Genomic DNA, 12,308 nt, shown 5'->3' with positions numbered 1-12,308 from the left:
CTGATGATACAGTTGTGTTCTAAGAAGAGCCAGGAGAATCAGTGAACATTTAGAGGCTTATAATAAAGTTCTCAGTTATTTTTATTTTGTTGTTTTTTTTTTAAATGAAATTTTTTTTCCAAAATTTCCTTTCAACAGCCTTTTCTGACTTTTTATTTGTAGTTTTCAGGATTTTGACATTCAAGGGTCCAGAAGATGCAGTTTGGACTGGTTGACGATAGAAACATATAAGAATATTGAAAGCTACAGAGCCTGTGGTTCCACAATCCCACCGCCGTACATTTCTTCCCAAGACCACGTCTGGATCAGGTTCCATTCTGATGACAGTATCTCTAGGAAGGGTTTCAGGCTGGCATACTTTTCAGGTGTGTTTTTATATAAGAAGAACGGTATGGAACAGAATTCTATCATATTAACTCCTCAGGCACTTCAGGACTTGCCTTCTAAACAATGTCTATTTTATTGTGACTAAATACCAAGACAACTGAGATTGAAGAATTCGAGGCGAAAGGTTCAGGTGCCCTAGAGTTAGGTCTCCAAAAGGCATTTTGTATAATCCTAATAAAATGGTTAATTTTACACACTAAAGTCAGTCTTTTAAAATATTTTGAATATATTTATTTTAAAAGGAACTTTTTTCCCCTCAAGTGTTCACCCATATCCTGCATGTTACTTCAGAATGTATTTTTGTGTGTGTTACCATTATCTTTACAAAAAAAAGACATTATCTTTTCAAAGAAAAGACACAATCAATTTTACTTTCATAGTTTGTAGTATCAGAAGTCTTCTTTAGCTAGTTCTTAAACTTTATCTGAAAGTGTGACCAGACCATAAAAATATGAAGAACTCAGAGCATTAAAGTCCTGTAAATTTTTGCTGAATATAATTTTACATTTTTCTGAAATTAACATGGTCACCTTTAGCAACATATGCTACTTTTTCTCTTTTTTATTAAAAGCACATCTTTGTAATAATTACTTAGATTCTGAAGCATTTTCTGTCACCTATTTGCCAGTAAATAAGTTGTTGATGGAGAGGAAAGCCTTTGGCTGACATCATCAGTATGGACTGTAGGATTCTGATGTTTAGTTTTCTTTCCGTGTCTCATTCTTGACATATATTTAGGATAGTCTACTACAACAATTAGAATTTTATGAACATTTCAGTTCTTTTCTCTTTCTCTTACTCTTGAGTCTAGATAATCGACTTGCAAGATATTGTGTATATGTACATATATATATATATATATATATAAATAACTAGAAAAGAATATTAAAATGGATTTGAAAAGGTGATTATTATGGAGTTTTTCTTCATTTCAAAATGTTTATTCAGTAGGGTATTTAAAATTCTTAGGCAATATATCCTGGCTCATATATCTTACATCACTTTACTAAATGTTCTGTAGCAAAGCAGCTTCTGCAAAAACAGAATCGGTCCTTTATCTTTAGATCAGTTGTAGAGATCTTCATGGGACAAATCATAAGTATTATTTAATTAAAGTTTTGAGTAATCAGTAAGCCAACATTAATTAAATTTTTTGCTTAAGCCCAACTAGTTAACATTTACGATAAAAATACCACTTGCTGTTACATATCCTTTAAAGAATATGTTTTTTTCCCTCCTTACCTTTCCATCTCCCCCTCCCACTGACCTCCCAGGGAAATCTGAAGAACCAAACTGTGCTTGTGACCAGTTTCGCTGTGGAAATGGAAAGTGTATACCAGCAGCCTGGAAATGCAACAACATGGATGAATGCGGAGACAGTTCTGATGAAGAGATCTGTGCCAGAGAAGCGAATCCTCCAACATCTGCCTCCTTCCAGCCCTGTGCTTACAACCAGTTCCAGTGTCTGTCTCGGTTTACCAAAGTGTACACCTGCCTTCCTGAGTCTTTAAAATGCGACGGCAACATTGACTGTCTTGACCTCGGAGATGAGATCGACTGTGATGTGCCCACATGTGGGCAGTGGTTAAAATATTTTTATGGTACTTTTAATTCTCCCAATTATCCAGACTTTTATCCTCCCGGAAGCAATTGTACCTGGTTAATAGACACTGGTGATCACCGCAAAGTCATCTTACGCTTCACAGACTTTAAACTTGATGGTACTGGTTATGGTGATTATGTCAAAATATACGATGGTTTAGAGGAGAATCCGCACAAGCTTCTGCGTGTGTTGACCGCTTTTGATTCTCACGCGCCTCTCACGGTCGTGTCTTCGTCTGGACAGATAAGGGTCCATTTCTGTGCCGATAAAGTCAACGCGGCCCGGGGCTTTAACGCCACTTACCAGGTGGATGGCTTCTGCCTGCCGTGGGAGATCCCCTGCGGAGGGAACTGGGGCTGCTACACCGAGCCGCAGCGCTGTGACGGCTACTGGCACTGCCCGAACGGCAGGGACGAGGCCAACTGCACCGCCTGCCAGAGGGACGAGTTCCCGTGCTCCCGCAACGGCGTCTGCTACCCGCGCTCCGACCGCTGCAACTACCAGAACCACTGCCCAAACGGCTCCGATGAGAAAAACTGCTTTTTTTGCCAGCCAGGAAACTTTCACTGTAAAAACAACCGGTGCGTGTTTGAGAGCTGGGTGTGTGACTCTCAGGACGACTGCGGCGACGGCAGCGACGAGGAGAACTGCCCCGTGATTGTGCCGACTCGGGTCATCACCGCCGCTGTCATCGGGAGCCTCATCTGCGGCCTGCTGCTGGTCATTGCCTTGGGGTGCACCTGTAAGCTCTATTCTCTGAGAATGTTTGAACGAAGGTCAGTATCGAGATAGAGCTATGGGGGAGCGTGCTCTGTACAGTAAAAACATGGCCCAGATATTTGCAACACAGTTTTTAAGGAGATGAGCAATATATTCTTGTTACAATATTGGAGACAGAGCTACATATTGTCTGTGATTTATAAAATTACTGTGAAATGCATATGACTCAAAAGGTTAATAAGCGCATTAAAAAAACAAACACCTAAGAGTTAGGAGGTGAGAAAAGGCAGTCTGTATTCAGTTACTGTTTTCAGATTAACATTTTTTATAGGAATTTTGCAAGCTGTAATTCTTGGTTGTAGTGCTTTAACCTGAGTTTTTATAAATATTAATTCAACAATTACAGACGTTTGAGAGCCTTCTATGTTCAAAGCAGTATACGGGTGAATAGAGCAATGAGTAGAAGTGATCTCACAGGCAGTTTACAGTTAGAAGGAAGGAACTGGTGGGTAGGATCAAATGACAGAACATAAATGCTGTAATAGCTATAAAATAAAGTGATATGAAAGTCAGAGGATCTCAGTTAAGTAAGAAATGGTTCCGCATGAAAGGGTGGCCCTCAGGGAGAGCCATCTTCCACGTGGCAGAGGAGAGACCTGGAGAAGTTGATGGCAGAGAGGTCTAGAAAGCTCCTGTGGAGACCATGACCATCAGCCCCAGGAGAGTTGCAAGTAATACATACAACAAAGAAGTCACATACCAGAGAGCCAAGAACAGATGCCCAGTATCACAACTACCATATGCTTCTTACTTGGCATAAGTGAGCATAAGTGACCAGAAATGTTTTACTACATTGCAACATAAAAGCAAGTAAGCAACATAAAGAGTGGTAAAGAACCCACCTGCAATGCAAGACACATAAGAGACATGGGTTTGATCCCTGGGTAGGGAAGATGCCCTGAGGGAGAGCATGGCAGCCCACTCCAGTGTTCTTGCCTGGAGAAGCCCCATGTGCTGAGGAGCCTGGAGGGTTACAGTGCATAGAGTCGCAAAGAGTCGGACATGACTGGAGGGACTTAGTGCACACACACAACGTGAGAGCACAATGAAGACCAGAGGTCTTGAGTTTAAGAGCAAGTTACTCCAGAGGGGTTTGGCAACTCATTTCACTGTTTTCCTTACCTGAAAGATAAATGTGTTGGTCTTGATGAATAAAGTATCTTCTAAGAATATTCAGATACTTTCACCTCAAGTCTCAAGCCCCTATGATCTCAGAAGTTTAAAGATCTAGTACTTTTATCTTTTACAGGGATATTTAATTTTTTAAAACTTAGTGATCCAGGCCCCTAGTAAAAACCACATGAGGCTGGACTGTCCGCTTCACCTCTGTGTTCTCAGTGTGGGTAGTATAGATACTCACCAAGCGTTGGTTGATTCTGCTTTACGAATGAACAAATATGTTAACCTTCCGATTGTTTTCATTGTTGATAATTTAAAAATTACTGTTTTGGCTTGCCCCCTTTTTTTTAAAAAACTCCTTTCATCCCCCTGTTTCTCTCAAAGATCGTTTGAAACACAGTTGTCCAGAGTGGAAGCAGAATTGTTAAGAAGAGAAGCTCCTCCCTCTTATGGACAATTGATCGCTCAGGGTTTAATTCCACCAGTTGAAGATTTTCCTGTTTGTTCACCTAATCAGGTATGTTACAATTTATCATTTCTGTTTCAGTACCTCTTAAAATGAAGTCTATACTTACGTGTAGTGGTGAAGGACCCTTGACTGTGTCAGAATTTTTGCAGTCGAGTCAAGAATTAAATAAATGGAAGATTTGAAATTATATAGTTGACTCCTGAACAATGTGGGGGTTAGGGGCATCAATGCTCCATGCAGGTTAAAATTCACATGTAACTTTATAGTTGAACTTCCCAGGTGGCCCAGTGGTAAAGAATCCACCTGCCAATGCAAGAGATGCAGTTTGATCCCTGGGTTGGGAAGATCCCCTGGAGAAGGAAATGGCAACCCACTCCAGTATTCTTGCTGGGAAATCCCATGGACAGAGGATCCTGGTGGGATACAATCCATGGGGTCACAAGACAGTTGGACATGTCTGAGCAACTAAACAACTTTTTAGTCAGCCTTCTGTCTAGGGTTCAGCATCCACAAATTCAATCAACCTTAGATGATGTGGTGCTGTAGTCTTTGCCATTGAAAAAAAAATCTGTAAATAAGTGCACCTAGGCAAGCCCATGTTGCTCAAGGGTCTACTCTAGTTGTTTCATTATATTTTAAGAAATTCAAAAGTATACTTTTCATTCTTTACTTCTTATTTGGTTACGTGATTCTTAAGCACTTTAATGTTTAGGATGTGCTTAGTCGCTCAAACATGTCCGATTCTTTGCGACCGCATGGACGGTAACCCACCAGGCTTCTCTGTCCATGGGGTTCCCCAGGCAAGAATATTGGAGTGGGTTGCCATACCCTCCTCCAGGGGGTCTTCCCCACCCAGGGATTGAACCCGTGTCTCTTATTTCCTGCATTGGCAAGTGGGTTCTTTACCACTAGCACCACCTGGAAAGCCCTAATGTTTAGAATAATTTAGTACGTCAAAATTCAGAAGTAAAGTCTGACAACTTATTTTCTACTTGAACTATTTTGAAGATTTAAGAGTAAATATGTTGATATCAACTAAAGTTGATATGCTTAGAAATACATTAGTAACATGCAAGGTTAAAATAAGTCATTGAAATGAAGTTAATATTTCTACCTGCCTTGAGAGAAAACCTCTTCACAGCTGGATTTTACAGTGCTTAAAAATCCATATCATTTTCTTTAAATAGTGACTCTGTTTTTAAATTTTTTTAGTTTATTTGGAGTATAGCCAATTAACAATGTTATGAAAGTTTCAGGTGGACGGCAAAGGGATTCAACCATATATATTTATGTATCCATTCTCCCCCAAACTCCCCTCCTATGTAGTCATTCTTTATTAATGTTGCTGAATTCTTTAAATTTTTGTTAGCAATTTTTTAAATTGAAATGTAGTTTATTTACAGTGTTGTCTTAGTTTCCAGTATACAGCAAAGTGATTCAGTTATATACATAGTTATATACATTCTTTTTCATATTTTTTTCTGTAATTAGTTCCCGGCAATTTCTTTTTCAATTCTTAAAGTTGTGCCAGGGTTCATAAGGCCATAAAGGTTTATACATTTAAAATGTAAATTCATCATGAAATAATTCTAAAAATTGTTCCTAGTATCATAATTAAGAAAAATTGTTAGACATTGTTTTCCCACTGGTTGAAAGTGAAAGTCGCTCAGTCGTGTCTGACTCTTTGTGACTCCATGGATAGTCCATGGAATTCTCCAGGCCAGAATACTGGAGTGGGTAGCTGTTTCCTTCTCCAGGGGATCTTCCCAACCCAGGGATCGAACCCAGGTCTCCTGTATTGCAGGTGGATTCTTTCTCAGCTGAGCCACCAGAGAAGCCCAGTAATTAATTCTGTTCAAAATTAAAGTCCATTTCCTTTTTGGTAAATGAGATCTCTGATTGCAATCTGTCACCTTATTTGAGTCTTTTTAGGAAATCTTTGTGAGAATTGATAGTTTTAAAACATTTCTCTGGATATAATTTGCTAAATAAATAATTCAGAATTTCCACTGGTTGAAATTTTGTGTGCAACATAGGAAGAACCTACATTATGGCTTTTTCATAATATATTGTTGGTCCTGCCATGGGGAAGGGTTCTTTTTAGGTAGGAATTCAGAGGATGGTTAATTCCATGCACCCCCTCTACCATCTGTCACTCATCACCGGTATACCCTGAGGGTACCTTCAAGAGTTTAGTCAACTCTGAGTTACATGGAGCATTGTCCACATATGATAGCCCTCGCTTCTAACACCAATTGTAATTGTAAGTTCAGGGGCTCCCAGAACCATCCTCCAGTTTGATAATTCACTAGAAAGCCTCAGAGCTCATTGAGTACTGTTATATACCATGGTGTAACTTTTATTGCTTGGAAAGGACCCAGATTAAATCAACCAAAGTAAGAGACATATAAAACAGGGTTCAGGAGAGTACCAAACACAGCCCTTCCAATTGTCTTTTCCCCATAATCTCAGGACTGTGTAACTCTCTCAACACCAGTGAATGACAGTATGCATGAAACACTGCCATCTAAGGAAGCTCCCCCAAACTTGGTGTCCAAGGTTTTTATAAGAGCTCCATCACATAGGCACAATTCATCACACACGTGACTGATCCCGGCCTCGAGCTCTTCAGAGATTGACTGATTCTGCTGATTGAAAGCCCTCACCCTGCATCACATTTGTGTGGCTCAGAGCCTCCACCTAAAACACACTGTTACTCTCTGGCTGACCCAAGGCTCCACGCAATGACATTTCTATCAGAGATGACATTCCAGGGATTGAGATCTCTTCCCAGAAGTAAAGGGCAAAGGTCAGACTTCACTTTGGGTAAAGTTTAATTAACTCCCCATAACAGCTTTCATCTTGGGTTATAATTTACCCTGAGAGAATTTTGATTCAAAAAAGTTTTAAAACAAAACATGTTTGTACATGTTTAGATTTTACTCAGTTAATGAGATTAAACTCTCAAGTTTGAAACTTTTGTTAATAAATTATCAAATATCTATATTAGTTTTTAAAAAGAATTATTTTCTGAATTACCACCTCAATTCAAAATAGCGATCCTTTCTGAGGCATGCTTTCTTTTTTCTTCATAAACTGAAGAAGTATATGAAATTATTCCTAAAACAATCATGAGATCCCCTTATAGAATTGAATTGGCAGTCATTTAATTAAACAGACTTTGAAACGAGTAGAGAACTTCCTATCACTGTGGCAGACTGTACTGTTAAAGTCGGCTCTGAAGGGTGCTGAAGGTGTTGTGGATCACACTGCCTAAGAGGGGAGGATAGCTGAAGAGCCTGTATTCCTTGCTGGATTTAAAGACAGTGCTCACACAAAGCCTTAGAACTTGAATGCCGGATGAGGAGAACCAGATCTATGGGGTTCATAGGGATGTGAACCACTTTTAGTTTATATTCTTAATTGGTGAAAAATCTTACTGGCATACTAAATTTATATATGCTGATATTCAGATTTCTTATTGACAGTCTGTTCTTTATTAAAGCCAGACTATGAGATAATCCTGTGATAGTAGCTTCTTAGCTTTCTGTGAATTATATTTCAGGGATTATGTTCAAAAAGTCTATATGACACACATGGAAATCACAAATAAGTGCAGTACCAGTCACAGAGAGATGGAGAACATACTATCACATTTTCTTATTCTCTTCCCTTCTTTTCTTGTGTGAGGAGGAGGGGCAAGAGTCATTCATTTTGGCAAATAGAAGCTGTATCTTCATTTGAAAGGGAGTCTATCAACTTACTGTTGTTTCTTGGAAATACTGTGTTGTAAATACTAAATACCAGATTGATGAAAGCTGTGTTTGTTTCTAGTTGGATTACTCCTTTTTATAACCACTAGATGGAGCTAAAGACTTTTTATAACAGTAGCTTGTTGGGTTTTGGTTTTTATTTTTTAATAATTCTGATAGTCATTCATCTACAAAAAAAAAAGAGTAGGTTTTTCTTTCAGTTGAGCAATATGGTCACCTCCCAAGTGCACTAGTTAAAAATCATCAGTTTTCAAAGAATAAGGTTATAATTTATGTTTAACATGACAATAAGAGATAAATCTTTAAGATCGAGAAGAAACCTAAATGTCTCAGATACCATTGAATAGTGCTATAAACAAATTATTTTCTTTGACTTTCTGTTTTCTGTGCTGCATTACAAATATAATTCCTGTTTATGGTAACATAAATAAATTCTCAATATCTACTCATTCAATAAATCCTTGGTTTTGACCTTGTAAATCAAGTCTAATTTGTTCTGTTCTAAACAAACAGGTAAACAGCCTGGTTTTCACACTCCTGTAAGTCATTTAGAGAATTATGGTAGAGACTATTCTATGCTCATAGCTAAAGAAGTATCAAATAATTTCATTTTCATCCTTGGTACATTTCTAGGATTGTATTACTGTGTGAAGTTTTAAAACATAATTGCTGTTGTGATTGACATTAAGTATCATTTTAAAGTTCATATATAAAGTATCAAGAAAATCTTAAACACAGTGAACAGTGGTTCCAGTTATAGGTTAGTTTCTGCAATGGGATGAACCTGTATCAATGAGAGAATTTAATTTATCTTTCATAGACCCTAGCAATGAGTAATAGAATTTTTATCCACAACATAGTTTTAATACCTTGCTTTCAGCTGTCTTAAGATCTTTTTTTTTTTCAGGCGTCTGTTTTGGAAAACCTGAGGCTGGCTGTACGGTCTCAGCTTGGATTTACTTCCATCAGGCTTCCTATGGCAGGCAGATCCAGCAACATCTGGAACCGTATTTTTAATTTTGCACGGTCACGCCATTCAGGGTCATTGGCTCTGGTCTCAGCAGATGGAGATGAGGTTGTCCCTAGCCAGAGTACCAGCAGAGAACCTGAAAGAAATCATACTCACAGAAGTCTGTTTTCCGTGGAGTCTGATGACACAGACACAGAAAACGAGAGAAGAGATACAGCAGGAGCATCGGGCGGGGTTGCAGCTCCTTTGCCCCAAAAAGTCCCTCCCACGACAGCTGTAGAAGCAGCAGTGGGAGCGAGTGGAAGTTCCACCACTCAGAGCACCCGAGGGGGTCACACAGAGACCAGACGGGATGTGACCGCCGTGGAGCCCCGCAGTGTGAGTCCAGCACGGCACCAGCTCACAAGTGCGCTCAGTCGAATGACTCAGGGGCTGCGTTGGGTACGTTTTACATTAGGGCGATCAAGCTCCGTGAGTCAGAACCAGAGCCCTTTGAGACAACTTGATAATGGGGTAAATGGAAGAGAAGAAGATGATGATGTCGAGATGCTAATTCCAGTTTCTGAAGGAGCTTCAGACTTCGATGTGAATGACTGCTCCAGGCCCCTTCTTGGTCTTACGTCCGATCAAGGGCAAGGGTTCAGACAACCACACAGTGGAACAAACCCCGGAGTGAGGCCAAGTAGTCGTGACGGCCCTTGTGAGCGCTGTGGTATCGTCCACACTGCCCAGATCCCGGACTCTTGCTTGGAAGCAACGCTGAAAACTGAAACGAGTGATGATGAAGCTTTGTTACTTTGTTAGGTACGATCCCATCAGGGAGCTTGGATACAAGTTGGAGCAATATCCATTCATTGTTTTGTAACTTTACAATTAAACTAGTTTTCGTTTAAAAAGAAAAGAAAAAGATGCAGGGCGATTTCTTATTATCATATGTTAGCCTGCATGGTTAAATTAAACAACTGTAACTCTATGAACTTTAGAGTTTACTATTTTAGCAGCTAAAAATGCATTATGTATTCAGATTGTTCAGTAATGTTTTTCCATTTGTTTCTAATTGTTTTCATTCCGGTACTGTGGTTAGCAGTAGAGATATGGCTGCTGAAACTCATTTGACTGTCAGTTTATCTATCCTATGTTAAAATATTTTTTTGTTTAGAATAATACCTTCTTTTAATTAAACCCTTTATGCTTTTGCCAACACATCTTGTAAGTTAATATACTAGATGTTAAGGTTGTTAATATAAAAAGTAAAAATTCCTTATACTCATCTATTTTTATTTATATAACATTAACATTTGTCTAGGCATTATTGGATTTCATCATAACATGAGCTTGTCAAAGGGAAAAAAAAACTTTGTCTAAAATGTTTTCTCTTATGTTTGACATGCAATGATGTGAAATTTAGATAGTTAGATAAATTAATGGCAAAAAACAAAACTCTTTTATAGGTTTTCTAATGTTGACTTTAATACTCTAATATGGTACAAACCAAATGGTAAAAATCCCAAGTCATTTCTTTTTCATCTCTATTTAAGGACAAAATTAAGCAGATGAAGATATTCTACTATGCATTAAATCTTGAACTTTATGTGTACAAAAACTGTACAAGTTCCAACTGGTAATGTTTTTCCCTGATACTGGGTTATGCTTGTATAAGACCCTAGGGGATTTGCACTAAAATCATATTAAGGTCTCAGATGAATTTAGTGCAGAAGCACCTTCACTTTAAATACTATTATTTGCTATCATGATGACTATATTTCCATAGCTTTTTTGGGGGGTGAGGGGGCATTTTTATTACAACTTGAGGTTGCTTTGCTGGTTTCATATTTATTTGTTGTATTTAAAGACTGCATTCTTGTAAGAAAGTGATTTTTTTCAATATATTTTATTCATGAGGGGAGGATCGTGCTTCATGAAAAGCAAATTAAAAAGTCATTCAGATCACCTCCCTTTTTAAAGTAAAGTGAATTGCAAAACCGCATATTTTTTTATTGTCAATTCCCATTTATTTATTCTTTAGCTATCTCTTTTAGTAGCTTAATGATTGAGTATGAAAAATGTATTTGTGTGTGATTATTGCTATTTATTAAATTTTAAATACTTTGCTGAATGTCATTTTAAAGCATGTTTGAGGTCTTGTGTATTTGTCGTGTTATGCTGTCAGGAAGAACTGACTGAAATGTTTTAATATGTATCAAAAATTAAAATTACTTTTTTTGTATTGCCTCGAGGTACTTTTTAACTCAAAGTTGATCTTTATTTTTGTTCATTTGGTGTATATACAAATTCAGGCAATGAAATATGCAGTATGTCTAGAAGAAAAATTAAAGGGAGATAGTCTTTCTTAACTCCCTTATAAAGTAGTAGCTTATACCAGTTCTCGAGGGTAAAAATCCCTAAGGATCTGAGTATTATTTTGCCTTTGAAAAAACTGACGTATCTTAGAAGATTCAGTAACTCTAGCAGTTTTCTTTTTATGTTATTTTCAGACATTTTAAACTCCTGTGCAATATTTTACTGTCAGAATTTGGGTTACCAAATTAACCTTGTTTGGGTCCTACTAATTATATGCTATTATGTATAGGTTTTTTGTTTTTGTTTTTTGGCATGTGTTTTTAATTTCTTTGTTTAAATTAACTAATACATCTTCTTAGTTGAAACATTAAAAAAAATCAAGTCTGCCTCCTACTCCTGACACTCATCTTTTAGTTCCCTTTCAAAGAAAAAGGTACAAACACTACATTTTTGTGTATCCCCCAGAAATACCGTATACATACATAAATGTATCCATGTGTATAAATGCTATATGATATAATACAAATTGTAACATGCATTCTTTTCTGCACTTCTTTTCAAAGGCAAGGTGTATCTACTACTATTTGAATGTTAAAAGTAAAGATGAGTATTTCTGGTTTTTGACTTTTCACATTTAAACATTTGATCTGTCCTGAATTTAAGGCTCCACTTTTTTTTTCCTAGGTAACTACCTAGTTACTGTAAGACAGTTCATTAAATCTATTCTTTCCTCACTTTTGCAAATGACCCTTTTATCATATTGCAGATTTTCATATTGTGTAGATATGTTTCTAGACTCCCATTCCATTCTCTTCAGTTGACCTGCCTTTCTTTTTTTGTACCAGTCTTCCACTGCCTGGAGAATCCCATGGACAGAGGAGCCTGGTAGGCTACAGTCCACAGGGT

General features: G+C 37.8%; 1 protein-coding gene across 5 annotated transcripts in view; it reads left to right on the top strand.

The window, feature by feature from the left end:
- Positions 1–11,328, top strand: part of LRP12 (LDL receptor related protein 12) — an 84,416-nt gene extending 73,088 nt beyond the window's left edge. For all 5 annotated transcript variants that reach the window (XM_065902541.1, XM_065902540.1, XM_065902544.1 and 2 more), the window contains 4 exons: positions 163–365; positions 1,662–2,766; positions 4,274–4,406; positions 9,039–11,328. In XM_065902541.1, the coding sequence (XP_065758613.1) occupies positions 163–365; positions 1,662–2,766; positions 4,274–4,406; positions 9,039–9,905 (2,308 nt within the window). In that variant the 3' untranslated portion in view covers positions 9,906–11,328. The remainder of the gene's footprint in view (positions 1–162; positions 366–1,661; positions 2,767–4,273; positions 4,407–9,038) is intronic.
- The last annotated feature ends 980 nt before the right edge of the window (positions 11,329–12,308 follow it).

This window comes from Muntiacus reevesi, chromosome 12, assembly GCF_963930625.1.
Source record: "Muntiacus reevesi chromosome 12, mMunRee1.1, whole genome shotgun sequence".
Lineage (NCBI taxonomy): Eukaryota > Metazoa > Chordata > Mammalia > Artiodactyla > Cervidae > Muntiacus > Muntiacus reevesi.
This window is presented reverse-complemented; position numbering and strand designations above follow the sequence as displayed.